Below are 15,638 nucleotides of genomic sequence, written 5' to 3'. Positions count from 1 at the left end.
TACTAATGTAAACACTGTAAATTACATGTTTATTGTTACCACTAAATCTACTAATGTAAACCCACTGTAAATTACATGTTTACTGTTACCACTAAATCTACTATTGTATACCCACTGTAAATTACATGTTTACTGTTACCACTAAATCTACTAATGTAAACACTGTAAATTACATGTTTATTGTTACCACTAAATCTACTATTGTATACCCACTGTAAATTACATGTTTATTGTTACCACTAAATCTACTAATGTAAACACTGTAAATTACATGTTTATTGTTACCACTAAATCTACTATTGTATACCCACTGTAAATTACATGTTTATTGTTACCACTAAATCTACTAATGTAAACACTGTAAATTACATGTTTATTGTTACCACTAAATCTACTATTGTATACCCACTGTAAATTACATGTTTATTGTTACCACTAAATCTACTAATGTAAACCCACTGTAAATTACATGTGTATTGTTACCACTAAATCTACTAATGTAAACACTGTAAATTACATGTTTACTGTTACCACTAAATCTACTAATGTAAACACTATAAATTACATGTTTATTGTTACCACTAAATCTACTAATGTAAACACTGTAAATTACATGTTTATTGTTACCACTAAATCTACTATTGTATACCCACTGTAAATTACATGTTTACTGTTACCACTAAATCTACTAATGTAAACACTATAAATTACATGTTTATTGTTACCACTAAATCTACTATTGTATACCCACTGTAAATTACATGTTTATTGTTACCACTAAATCTACTAATGTAAACCCACTGTAAATTACATGTTTATTGTTACCACTAAATCTACTATTGTAAACACTATAAATTACATGTTTACTGTTACCACTAAATCTACTAATGTAAACCCACTGTAAATTACATGTTTATTGTTACCACTAAATCTACTAATGTAAACACTATAAATTACATGTTTATTGTTACCACTAAATCTACTAATGTAAACACTGTAAATTACATGTTTATTGTTACCACTAAATCTACTATTGTATACCCACTGTAAATTACATGTTTATTGTTACCACTAAATCTACTAATGTAAACACTGTAAATTACATGTTTATTGTTACCACTAAATCTACTATTGTATACCCACTGTAAATTACATGTTTATTGTTACCACTAAATCTACTAATGTAAACACTGTAAATTACATGTTTATTGTTACCACTAAATCTACTATTGTATACCCACTGTAAATTACATGTTTATTGTTACCACTAAATCTACTAATGTAAACACTGTAAATTACATGTTTATTGTTACCACTAAATCTACTATTGTATACCCACTGTAAATTACATGTTTACTGTTACCACTAAATCTACTAATGTAAACACTGTAAATTACATGTTTACTGTTACCACTAAATCTACTATTGTAAACCCACTGTAAATTACATGTTTATTGTTACCACTAAATCTACTAATGTAAACCCACTGTAAATTACATGTTTACTGTTACCACTAAATCTACTAATGTAAACACTGTAAATTACATGTTTATTGTTACCACTAAATCTACTATTGTATACCCACTGTAAATTACATGTTTACTGTTACCACTAAATCTACTATTGTATACCCAATGTAAATTACATGTTTACTGTTACCACTAAATCTACTAATGTAAACACTGTAAATTACATGTTTACTGTTACCACTAAATCTACTAATGTAAACCCACTGTAAATTACATGTTTATTGTTACCACTAAATCTACTATTGTATACCCACTGTAAATTACATGTTTACTGTTACCACTAAATCTACTAATGTAAACACTGTAAATTACATGTTTACTGTTACCACTAAATCTACTAATGTAAACCCACTGTAAATTACATGTTTACTGTTACCACTAAATCTACTAATGTAAACACTGTAAATTACATGTTTACTGTTACCACTAAATCTACTAATGTAAACCCACTGTAAATTACATGTTTACTGTTACCACAATCTACTAATGTAAACACTATAAATTACATGTTTATTGTTACCACTAAATCTACTAATGTAAGCACTGTAAATTACATGTTTATTGTTACCACTAAATCTACTAATGTAAACACTGTAAATTACATGTTTATTGTTACCACTAAATCTACTATTACCCACTGTAAATTACATGTTTATTGTTTTTGATTTGCTAATCAATATGACTTCTAACGAGCAAATTTGGATACGTCCTATTCGTCCAATGGGCTCATCCACAAAGCACTAAGTTATAATGGGTGATTTAACTAATCTCATAGGAGGATGAGTTAATTTGTGATGGTAATCAGCGCAAACATCAACTCATACCTGGAGAGATTCCTTTGATGTGTCCTACTTCGCTCCCTAGAAAACATATTGATTAGCAAGCCAAAAACAACTACATGTAGGAAGAATTGTTTTAGCACACTAAAACTGAGTCTCCCGTTTCCCCTTCCATTTTCCTTAGATTTTTTAAGAATTGTTTAAGGATCATCTTTAAAGACCAAATTTTATGTTAACACCCCAAAATTTTACCGGTTTCCTGATCAATGGTAAGCTACCTGTTAATCAAACTTTGAACAATAGATCTCAGGTGGATTGACATCTGCTGAGACAGAGGTCTGCAGCTACCAGAAAAGGGTGTTTTCATAACAATATCTGCCAATAATTATCAGCATCCTTTAGATCTTGAGGAAGCCCAATATACCAAAGTTTTGATAGGATTGACCTGTCAACAACTGCTATTTTCTCATAATTCAAATTTTGAAAAACGTCCCCTGAACAATGCAATTTTAATATTGTATTTTTTTCTCATCTCTGTACAGGCATTATAAATTACACAATCAGAAATCAAACAATAATTTGCACATTAATTTCTAAAACTTATCACTTATTGAAATAATTTCTATTAATAATTTATCATAGCTTTATATTTATAAAAGAAATTTCATTGAGCCAATGAATGAGAGTTAGTGAGAGAGAAAGAGGGGGTGGGGGTGTAGACTGTGTGTCAGCCACTGTTAGGGATACCACCATTATTATTTATTATTATTATTTTATTCATTTATAAAGCGCAATATTACATATAGTTTCTATGCGCTGTACAATGTTTGTGCTAATAATCATTGATAATATACTAATAAAAGACCTGCAAGAGCTATAAAGAAAATGATAAAACAATAGAAAGAATTAAAATAAAACATGGTAGTAAAATGAGGAAGTGGTTGATTATACAAACACTATGACCACATAAACTCTACAGACGGTCCTGAGCCACTTCCTGTGTATATCAAAAGTATACACAACAGCCTGATCTCTTGGCCAGGTAAATAACAATGACCATAGATGAGCTCCACCCACATCCAGTGATCCGTCAAGAAACCGTACAATATTTTTTAGGGGTCTTTAAAGTGGAAAAGATCAAGGTTAAAGGTCATCAAAAATGGCACGTGACACATTGTCTTATCATGGTATACCCACATACCAAATACCAAAGGCCTATGTTGAAAGACAAAAAAGTTATGGCCTGGACAAACTTTGTATGAGAAGCGGAAGAAGAAGCGGAAGAATTCAAACTAAAACAAGATGTCCCCCTTCTGGTAAGAAGGCAAACATGTAATTTGCAGTGTAAATATATGTACATTTGTAGATTTTGTGCAGATTCAATGCTGGCTTTTTTGTAAATAAAACACACACAAAAAAAACTTTTCCATGCAGCAGGGTTAAGGTGTCCCGAGTAAAGTTAAAAACAAACATATCCCAGGGAAAATGTCATAATATTTTCTCGCTATTTATTGCCGTTATCTAGTGTTCAAGCTGTATGTGTTTAAATCTGTTTGTCAGATGATTTTTCCCCCAGTTTTCTTCGATGATATATGTCTCATATTTTTATATATATATAGTATGTGCACGAAAGACTGTCAATTAATCTTTACATCACTTTGTGACCTTGATATCGCCCCCGATGTGTATAGTCATTTGGAATAAAGAAAACCAACGCATGTACATATCGACTCGGTACTGGTGAAAGATGACGATATTTTATTTCGATCAAGGCATATTCTTAAAGGTAACTAGTTGCAGATTTAGGATTTTGATACAGAAGGTATAATATTTTGCCTCGTTTAGATACGATTTGGATGTGAATGTGGGAAATGCCCAACATTTGAGTTGAGATTATGGAAATTGCTATATTTGAGAGGATATTGTACTGATCCGTATCACTCTTTAAATTTACCATATTAATGTCGACATATCAAGCCCAAGCTGCAAATGATTTGAGTGCATCTTTCACCTGTACCGAGGTGATAAACAACTAAAAGTCTAGCGGATAAAAATAGCTCTACATCACTTGTATGACGACATAATATTCAAGCGAAGGATTTCCCCACGTGATACGATGTTTGTTTATGTTATGTATTGACAAACGATTTTTACTAAAAATATGCGATGCTTGAAAGAATTTAACTTTTATATGAATATGCTGTTATTACTTGTTATTTTATGAAGATTATTTGAATTCAATATCAAACAATCCAGCTTAATTGACCGAAGTTCTTTTGCTTATATTACTTTTGTGTTATCACCTTGGTGGCTTTACCGTGGTACGACGTATTCGTATAACGCACACCAAGTACGACTTAACCAAACGGACCAATACTTGCCTCTTCCGTTTCCGTCTACAAGCAGACAAGTCACGAATTTTCACTAGACGAAGTGCAATCTATATTATCGACTACTTCTCCATCCTTATTTGCCACCATCATGCCACCCGTGCGAACCAGGGTGACAAGACTTTCAGAGGTGGAAAGAAACCGTCAATTCGTGTCCCCAGCCCGGGGACGTGGGAGAAGACGTAGGCCAAACAGCGTGGCCACCGACTCCTCGAGGCCCATACCTACGGCATCCGCTGTTGTAAATGCAGCGGGGGGAACCACACAATCAGAGACTGACGACACTCATGCCATTCAGGACTTGCAGGCTAATCCGTCAGGTGAGTTTGACGTAAACCATCAATGTCTTATTCCCCCCATTGACATTTTCCCGCCGGCTGTCGACTTCGCGGGACCCAATTTCTCAGTCACGGAGTATCAACCCTCGGTAATCAATAGCTATTTCGATCCTGTCAGCTTTCATGTCCCGGAAAAACTCAAAAATCAAATTTGGGAGGGAAAATTTATCGACATTTCCTTACTGCTTAGGTCAGCGCGGGAACTGGACGGCCATCTTGAAACTCAGGGCCAAATCGAAATCCGAAATGGTGCCATGTGCCTCGTCAAGCCTAAACATAATTCCTTCCTGTCAATTGAAAAATGGTCATCGGCTTTCATTATTTTCACCAGTATCATGCTAGAAAAATACAGAACTAGAGCCCAAGAGTTACTTAAATATATGCGAGATATCAGACTGGCCGCGTCCAGGTCATCGGGGTGGTTCCGCTATGAAGAGCAGTTTCGCTTGAGAAAACAAGCTGACCCACAGTCTTCGTGGGGAATCATTAACTCCGAGCTATGGCTCTTGTATATCACAAACGGTACTCATCCTTCACAACCCTCGGGAAAAAACTCCGCGGCCCCGAACATGCATCGCGAGTCTCCCGGCAATTATCCCCAATATAAAACACAGGTCAACACCTTATTTTGCAAGTTGTTTAACGCTGGTATAAATTGTAAGTTTGCACCAAATTGTAGGTTCAGCCACAGATGCAAAGGGTGTGGTGGAGATCATCCAGCATCAAAGTGCCGGGCAACAAAATAATTACCAATCGTTGTATACACTTGGGAAAACCCCCATCAATGTCGACCAACTTGCCCATTACCTACACAATTATTGTGATCAACCTTTTCTCATTAGAGGCTTTCAATCTGGTTTTAGTTTACATTATCAAGGGCCAAGGCGCCCAAGGGATTCCAATAATCTAAAAAGCATAGTACTAAATCCTCAACTAGCTCAACAAAAAATTCAGAAAGAAGTACTGCTCCAGCGAGTCGGGGGGCCTTTCGATTCACCCCCCTTCCACTCGCTACAAGTTTCACCTTTAGGCTTAGTACCCAAAAAGGATGGGGATTTTCGGTTAATACACCACCTATCCTTCCCTGAGTATGACTCTATTAATGATTTCATTGACCCAGCAGTTTGTTCTGTTCATTACGCATCCATTGACGATGCCGCTGCCATCATATCCTTCTTGGGCCCTGGAACCTACTTAGCCAAATCAGACATTAAATCGGCATTTCGTCTAATACCTGTTGCTCCCTCAGATTTCGAACTGTTAGGTTTCAAGTTTCAGAACAAATACTATTACGATAAAATGCTACCATTTGGGGCATCAGTCAGCTGTGCAACCTGGGAAAGATTTGCTTCGGCATTACATTGGATAGTCCAAAATAGGACACGTAATCCATCCATTTTACACTATCTTGATGACTTCCTGTTCATGGGCTCCGCAAATTCAAACAAGTGTCAGGCTACTCTCTCAGAATTCAAACACATTTGCCAAGATATAGGTGTACCCATTGCTCTCGAAAAAACTACAAACCCAACTACAACCCTTATTTTCTTAGGTATAGAACTAGACACAGTGAATATGATCATGCGACTCCCACAGGACAAGCTACTTTTGCTCAAACAGCGCATTCATGTCTTCCTTCACAGTAAAAAAGCTACTCTTAAATCTTTTCAGTCACTCATTGGGCTGCTAAATTTTGCATGTAAAACGGTAGCACCAGGGAGAGCCTTCTGCAGACGTTTAATTGATGCTACTATGGGCACTACCAAAACACACCATAAGATCAGAATCAATTCTTCCATCAAGGAAGACCTTAGAGTATGGGAACAATTCCTAGCAAACTTCAACGGCATTTCGGTCATTTCCTCTCCGACATTGACATCGGATTCGTACTTGCAATTATACACAGATAGCGCTGGGGGAACAAAAGGGGGGTTTGGCATTTACTTTGCAGGTAGCTGGGCTCATGCAAGCTGGCCGCACAGCTGGAGTCTTTCGGACATAGTTAGGGACATGACATTCCTTGAGCTTTTCCCGGTATATGTAGCAATCGTGCTATGGTCGCCACAATTGGCTAACAAACGTATTCTTTTCCACATAGATAATTCTGCTGTAGTCCAGGTTATTAATTCCGCTACTTCAAAATCTCACAGGGTCATGAAAATTGTTCGAAAATTGGTTCTCATCACACTACAACACAACATTACAATCCAGGCGCAATACATACCCTCCAAACGCAACGTTATAGCAGATAGTATTTCTCGTTCGCAGTGGAGAAGATTTCGACATCTCGCCCCCCACGCCGACCAGTGGCCAACCCAGCTACCCAACCAAATATGGGATATCTAAAGGTAGAATCACAACGCCTCATCAACAACGCCCTGTCTGATAACTCCAACAAAGCTTACAATTCGGCACTGAAGAAATTCCATGCATTTGCCCAGATTTTTGGCATTGCCATTTCCTGGCCGTTACCTTTAGATATAATTTTAAACTTTATCGCATATTTGTCGTTACAACATATGTCCCCAAATACAGTTCAGTTATACATACGCGCATTGGCATATTTTCATAAAGTAAGGCAGGTATCAGATCCAACTGCCTCCTTCTTAGTCGCAAAAGCTCTACAAGGGTTGGCACGTGGCAACACAGCCCCAGATACTCGGTACCCGATTACCCTACCCATTCTAGAAAAATTGCTAGCGTATTTACCTTTTGTGTGCACATCCTCTTTCGAATCTACACTCTTTGCTAGCGCCTTCTCACTGGCCTATTTTGGTTTACTCCGAGTAGGCGAATTCACTCTGGCAAACTCCTGCAATAGCCGATATTCTCATTGCATTCAATTTCAACATGTTACTCTGGGGGAGGAAAGCAAACATGTCACATTCACTATACCTCATTCCAAAACCGACCAAACGGGCAAAAAAACCACTATATTCATTCGGAGTCAGCCCCACTCGATCGCATGCCCAGTCCACAGTATGCGCAATTTCCTAGCAATAAGGCCACACACCTCAGACACTCACTGTCTGTTCATCCACAGTAATGCTATGCCTTTGACTAGATTCCAATTTAATGCAGTACTGCAGAAAGCAATTCAGGCTATCGGTACACCAGGTCATTTTGGTACCCATAGTTTTCGAATCGGTCGGGCCACTGACTTGGCTCTACAGGGTTTTTCCGACCAGCAAATACAAACATTTGGAAGATGGAAGTCTTTAGCCTTTCAGAAATACATCCGCATGTAATGCCACTTCGCAGCCCTCGGACCACTACAGGACACACAATTTAAGTAATGACACCCTTGCCATCAATACATAACAAATAAGTAACCAAACCAAAGATATTTCAGATTGTTCAATATGGATCCTCGGGTCTTCAATCCCATTTTGGGCAGGTCAGTCGACATCAAACCGCACAGGCGGAAAAAACCTTGACTTGCCAGCCCACATTCATTGGCATGGAAGACGGGGGATGCAGTGGCAACAATTGGACCCCTTGGTGATGGACCTCCTGAGGAAGTATCCTGCACCTAGATTCATGGTGATACATCTAGGTTCAAACGACTTGGTCACCCCAGGCCTAACTGGCAAAAAGTTGGTAGAGGAAATAAAGTGTTCATTTCTCAGATATAATGCCCTAATCCCACAAACTACATTAGTATGGTCCTCCATCTTGCCCCGCCTATACTGGCATGGGGTTCCTGGCAAACTAGGTGGTAAGATTAACAAAAAACGTATAAAGGTTAACAAAAGAATTCTTAAGTTCGTGTTAGATTTGGGGGGGTTGGTCATTAACCATCACAACATCTCAGCAAGAAACGTGTGCTTATTTAGATTTGATGGAACACACCTTTCGGATATGGGCAACGACTTTTTCCTAAACAACATCAGGGCAGCTTTTCACATATTCATCAATCAACTAGGCAATTGTTACCCTCAACCTGTTTAACTGGGTCTGGCATTTTAGGGGGGGGGGGGGGGGGGGGGGTAGTGGTTTTTCATGGTTATTGGAGGTACATCATATCGATGTCTGTGGCAGGTCTGGGGGGATATAATACAAGAATGTGTCCGTCCGATCTGGCCTGTTGTTCCCTGCCCATCTGTCATACAAAGACAGAGGGACTAATGTGGCTCATATGAGCAAGTACTGGCTCATATGAAGTAGAAAGCTGTGTATAGTGGTTCACGTGAAAAAGTTTTGATTCAAGTTAATTGGGGCACCCAGGACTGCAGTCTTGGTGTCCTCTCCACCTCCTTAACTGGGAGGGGAGACCCCAGTTCCGGAATACCAGGGGGAGGTACTGGTATGACTCACCGGGGGGCTATTTGGTGGAACAGGGTAAAGCAGATCGGACGGGCCCGTTTTCGGTCCCTTGATGTCGCAGTCTGGGACGTCGGCTCTCGTGCTCACACGAGGCCACCGGTTTGCCCTAATACCTATGGTCGGTACTCCGGATATCCCTTTAGACCTGCAATTTTTTACTTTGTACATGTACATGTAACATGCGGCCGTAGCTGCCAATTCACCCTGTGTGCACTATGTCCATTTTAGTTCGATCGTTTCATGTTATGAAATATGTCTGGTTATTCTAATAAATATAAAAAAGCTCAGTATGTGTTCTCTATCAGCTAAAAGGCCAAAGGGGCCAAGAGAGTGGGCACCCAATATGGTTAGTTAGGGACTACCACCGGAGTGTTCAATTAACTTGGGACACCTTAATCCCACTGTGCAGTTTCCAATTATACACTTGAACATTACATACCTCTCTTGAAATTAATTGTTTGGCGGCATATGTCAGCTGTTTGTGTTGCTTCATACCAGGAAATCTAGTAACTACTTCCATATTTCTGAGAGACAGAGATTCATTTCAATGTCAGTTCATTTAAATGAGTAGGAAAATGACGAAATAAACGTGTTTTAATATAAATTAAAATCAATATTATCTTCATACGAGGAGGTTAAAAGTTGTCTCGTTAATCTTCATAGATATACGTACGGGTCCAGGACATAGGCGTATTGTCCCTCTGGGGTTTTCTCTTGATTGTAGGTCATGTTGTAAGCAATCATCACTCTGATCAGTTCTGCTAGATCCTCCTTCTCCCTGGCGCTGTACAACTGGGTATTCACCTGCAGAGGACAAATATCTTAGGTTTTTCTGTTCACATTTTCAATTTTAATATTTTGTATACATGTTTTTAAATTTTTTGTTTGTGTTTTCAATTTTCTGTACACATTTTTAATTTTCTGTGCATGTTTTGCATTTTTTGTACATGTTTTCAATTTTCTGTACCCGATTTCAATTTCCTGTTCATATGTAGGACTTTGGAGGTAAAGAGATGAATATTAAAGTGGATGTTCCAGTTCCGAAAAGTGTAGTTGCAATTTATTTTTGATGCCATAAATAACTAAAAAAAATTGGGGGGGGAATATTAAGAGTATTTCTTTAATAATTCCCTTAACTGAATTTTAAAACAATAAAATTAATAATACTTCGTTTTACATGAAAACATTACAAAATGCATGCTTATCTTGTAGTGTGACATAACAACATTATAGCTACATGTACATCATTAATAGTATGTTTTTCATTTGATGCAAGTATCAACAAATTTTTCAACCAGTCAGAATCACAATAATATCCTCAATCTAACAAACATCAAATAAGTTATCATAGTCCTTTCTTTTCACATGTACAGCACGTGTATATCAATGAAGAATGGAGTACATAATATAAGTATCTCCCATTCAGTTATACATGTACATGTCAATCAACAACAGCTTATGTTGGTCTTGATTAGGTAAAACAAAAACATACAGGCCTGAGATTTGGTTGTATGATATCTAACAGAGGAGGCAGGACCTCCTGAACCATGTCCGATTCGTTGATAAACTTCCTGACAGAGGGCAACATGTCCGACATTAAGGAGGTCACAAGGTGGGTGCTCTTCTGTCTCTGAGTAAAGGCCTAAGACAGATACATGTTTATATTTAGTTCACATGATGTCATATCTGTGCAAAAATGAGTGCACTGTTTTATATCCAACATTTGGAAAGTGAAATGAGTGCTCACCTCTTGATCAGCATGTGGATACTGAATTCTCTGGGGCTGGTTTGTGGCAAACAAAAGGTGAAAGGTCACCGTTACATAGGGTATATAAGGCATAATGCTGTAGTTCTGTGTCTGGGCGATCTGACAGTTCAACAGGTCTGTGAAGCAGAGCCAGTCATTGGCTAACACCAGCTACAAAAAAAAAACAGATTTAAAACAAATTTACTTATGATCACTTTAACTGTTTTTAAACAAGTAAAGAAATGAAGTTCAACATTGACTTAAATCATGTTAATTACATATTGAAATGCTACATGTAACCATACACATGAAAGCCTACCCCTTCCATCTTTGGATCTTTGAATTTGCATTCCAGATAATTTTCAAACATTCCTTGAATAAGTTTCGAGTATTCCCCAGTGCACTGTGCTGAATGTAGAATGTTGTTAAACCTGCAGCAAAAGCACATGTGAAAAAAATTTATAACATGTAATCAAAGTCCAGATATATGTAAACTAAAGCTACAAAGGCACCCCTTCCACCCAATATTGAAAAGAATCAATTTTAAATTTAGAATGTCTATAATGATAATGAAAATAAGTACTATCAGCTAATCAGGGACAACCACTCGATTTCTTGATGGCATAGGGTTCTAAAGTTCATGACAATCTTGTGACCTCAACGTCAATAGGGGTCATCTGCTCCTTAAGGGACATCAAAGTACTAAGTTTGATATCTATCAAGCAATGGGTTCTAAAGATATTGAGCAGACATATTGTCCAGAGTAGCTTGGTCTTGTGACCTCAAAATCAATAGGGATCATCTACTCTTTAAAGGCTAATAGTTTGTTGTTTGTCGAGCAAAGGGTTCTCAAAATGTTGAGCAGACAACACTTGGTCTACTCACCAACAGGTGCAAACCAATATGCCATCTCTTTCTCAAACAAGATGTGTTTGTGAAACACAAATGCCCCCGATAATGGCCAATTCTGAAGATGGCCAAGGTCACAAGGGCAAATATCTTGGTACCCGTAGAAAGATCTTGTCAAAAGAAATGCTCATGTAAAATATGAAAGCTCTAATATTTACCATTTAGAAGTTATGACCAATGTAAAAAAAATTTTTTTTAAAGTAGGTCAAATGTCCAGGTCAAAAGGTTCAATACCAACAGAAAGATCTTGTAACAAGGAATACTCATGTGAAATATCAAAGCTCTATCTCTTACTGTTCAAAAGTTATTAGCAAGGTTAAAGTTTTCAAAAAGTAGGTCAAACTCCAAGGTCAAGGTCACGGGGTCAAAAATGTTGGTACCCACGGAAAGGTCTTGTCACAAGGAACACTCATGTGAAATATCAAGCTCTATCTCTTCCTGTTCAAAAGTTATTAGCAAGGTTAAAGTTTTCAAAAAGTAGGTCAAACTCCAAGGTCAAGGTCACGGAGTCAAAAATGTTGGTACCCACGGAAAGGTCTTGTCACAAGGAATACTCATGTGAAATATCAAGCTCTATCTCTTCCTGTTCAAAAGTTATTAGCAAAGTTAAAGTTTTCAAAAAGTAGGTCAAACTCCAAGGTCAAGGTCACGGGGTCAAAAATGTTGGTACCCACGGAAAGGTCTTGTCACAAGGAATACTCATGTGAAATATCAAAGCTCTATCACTTACTGTTCAAAAGTTATTAGTAAGGTTAAAGTTTCAGACAGAACAAGATGTACTGTGAGCAATGCTCACTAAGAATATCCCCCGCTTACCCCAATCTCCCAAAGGGTGTTGTTAATAGGTATAAATTACCTCTTTCCTGAGTGTAAAAATATGGTATGCATTTGTAGAAGAAAATGGAAGATATAGTCCGAACACAAATCCATGGCATAAACCTATAATTTTGACCTTGATATCAAAGGTCAAGGTCATAAAGAGGTCATGAATGTACATGACACATCGTCTCATGGTGATACACTCATGTGTCAAATATGGTATGCCTATGTCAAAGAACAAAGAAGTTATGGCCCGGACACAAATCTATTGTAAAAAACCTTTAATTTTGACCTTGAGGTCAAGGGTCAAGGTCATATAAAGGTCATGAAGGTACTTGACACATCGTCTCATGGTGATCTACCTGTGTGCCAAATATGGTATGCCTTAGTCAAAGAACAAAGAAGTTATGGCCCGGACACGAATCTGCACAGACAGACAGACGGACGGACAGACAGAGTGATTCCTATATACCCCCCAGAACTTCGTTCGGGGGGTATAATGACAGAATTACAAAATGACAGAAAGGGCAAAAACAATATGCCCCCCCCCCCCCCATCTTCGATCTCGGGGGCATAAAAAGGGGGGGGGGGGCATAAATGATGAATGTGCTTACTACTAATCAGAAATTTTTACCAGCTGAACAATATCTTTTCTTCTGATGAAAAAACATACCTGGACTCTAAGGACAAATTATCATTCTTTTTCCAGTTTCTTCCCTGTATATCATGCAAGGTTATAAACTTATTTCTGAAAAAATAATCATTCAAAGTAATAATAATGTACATACATGAATGTTTTGTCAAGGCATGCAAAATTTATGCATTTTTTGTTCATAAAGTTTGGTATGTTATGTTAACACAAGGACATATACGCTGTAGTTCATATGCCTCAAACTCAAGTTGTACATGAGTTACATGTTTATCATGACATAATGTCGCAGTCTATGTGAAAGTTTTTTGGACCACACAGGACATTCGGTCACACAGGACCGAACCAAATTTTGTCAGACCGAAAAACTTAATGTAAAAATGTAAAACACGTGAAAATGCAGAACCAAGGAAATCTTATTTATTATACTAGTAATACTATACCAGGGATCGCTCCCGCATATTACTTTTAGACGGTCCATGCGGTTTTAATCACATTCATTTGCGTATTTGGATTTGTGCGATATTTTATACTTATAACAAACATCTAAATGACTCTGCATCAATATAGTAAAGCTCAAAACTGGACACTGAGACATCGGACATTCCGGTCTGGTGTAAAAAATGACGCATCGGACCTGAGGCACTGCACATCGGTCCGGTCTGACGGTCCGATGTCTTTCGCATAGACTGAAGTCGGTGGTTTTTTTAAAATTATATACAGGTTCGAGAATTTTCCTTTTAAAATTAGGTTGCAGGAAATCCAAATAAAATCAAGAAAATGAGGAATAAAATGTATAACTCTATTCATTACGCATGGGGAAATAATGGTGAAGATTACATCCAAACCAGTGGAACATTTTAACTCCCAACATACATTGAAAATGTTGACCCTTGTCAGGTCCTAATTTCATGAAAACATTGACTTTGTAATGTGCATTGATGTACATTGCATTTCCTTCAAAATGCAAATATGGAGAACATGTGTGGGACTCAATGCTACATGGTCTTTGACACACTATACCTTTCCCACATCACATGTTATATCATAACCACATTTATTATCTTGAAATAAAATATGATCTGTGACATCTTTACTTTCATTGAAGATGTTACCGACAGGATTACAAAAGAAAAAACATTCTGGTCTTAAAATGATGCCCTCCAACTGGTTCTACCTGAATAAATCTTGACTTACTTTTTGGCCCTTGGTAATGAGAAAATCTCATACCACATGGAAAACAAACTTTTGTTTGAGTCTTTCTGACCAACATTCATGGTCTGAACAGCTCTCATAGTTAGTTCCTTCTTCTCTCTAAAACAAAACTGGAAAAAAAGCGAAAATTATTGGGTCTTCAGGGTAAAGAAAAATCTTTTAATACCATATTTACTTGCATAAAAATGAACCCACATATATATCAGTGACCCTTTTTCCCCAGAATTATTTAGGAAATTGACCCTTTTATAAGTCTTATTGAATTTTTTTTATCAGAATGTCCGTCAACTTAATACCTATTAGCAAGAGCTGTATATATATTCTGAACATTGATCTTGATCTTTTTTACAGATAACCTCTGATATGTTAAATACACTGAATAAGTAAGAAAATATTTTTAAAGGTAATATTTCAGTTTTGGTCTTTTTCAACATAGTGATTCGAATTCTAATAAGAGATGATCAATTCCCAATCTATTGATACACAACATCTAGGACAAGCCTTCCATCAGGTAAAGCATGGTCACATAATTGGATGATCAATTAATTAAGGGAGTTTAATTACAATAAATATCAGGTATCGATATCATTGCATGTGCTCCTTTAATTGTTTGACAATGATTATACTGCAGTCTGTATTTATTTAATGGCACAAGCCTCTTTTCATGAATATTTCAGGTAAACTTTTAAAAAGTAACATATCCACACTGCAAATCTTACTACTTTGTGATAATATAGTGCACGGTTTCCATACATTGATTCAGAAAGTACCAATATACATAACAAATCAGACTCGCTCTTTGAAAAATGTTTGTATACAATGATGAATAAATTATATTTTCAGTAATAACATAACAGTGGTAAGTACTCTGTGTCATTTGAATTATCTCCCATGTTGATTTGTTACTGATTAAATCCACATTTAAGCTTTAAAAATA

The 15,638-nt window shown here is 37.1% G+C and overlaps 1 protein-coding gene across 1 annotated transcript in view; it reads right to left on the bottom strand.

Moving 5' to 3' along the window:
• The window catches only part of LOC125668885 (chromosome transmission fidelity protein 18 homolog), a 34,063-nt gene that overhangs the window by 6,152 nt on the left and 12,273 nt on the right, over positions 1-15,638 (bottom strand). The window contains exons 14-20 of the mRNA XM_056162098.1: positions 14,684-14,811; positions 13,511-13,585; positions 11,429-11,540; positions 11,110-11,280; positions 10,855-11,004; positions 10,036-10,166; positions 9,802-9,886 (exon numbers count right to left, since the gene is read on the bottom strand). Of these exons, the coding sequence (XP_056018073.1) occupies positions 9,802-9,886; positions 10,036-10,166; positions 10,855-11,004; positions 11,110-11,280; positions 11,429-11,540; positions 13,511-13,585; positions 14,684-14,811 (852 nt within the window). The remainder of the gene's footprint in view (positions 1-9,801; positions 9,887-10,035; positions 10,167-10,854; positions 11,005-11,109; positions 11,281-11,428; positions 11,541-13,510; positions 13,586-14,683; positions 14,812-15,638) is intronic.

This window comes from Ostrea edulis, chromosome 4, assembly GCF_947568905.1.
Source record: "Ostrea edulis chromosome 4, xbOstEdul1.1, whole genome shotgun sequence".
NCBI lineage: Eukaryota > Metazoa > Mollusca > Bivalvia > Ostreida > Ostreidae > Ostrea > Ostrea edulis.
Note: the sequence above shows the minus strand (reverse complement) of the source record. Positions and strands in the feature narration are given on the sequence as shown.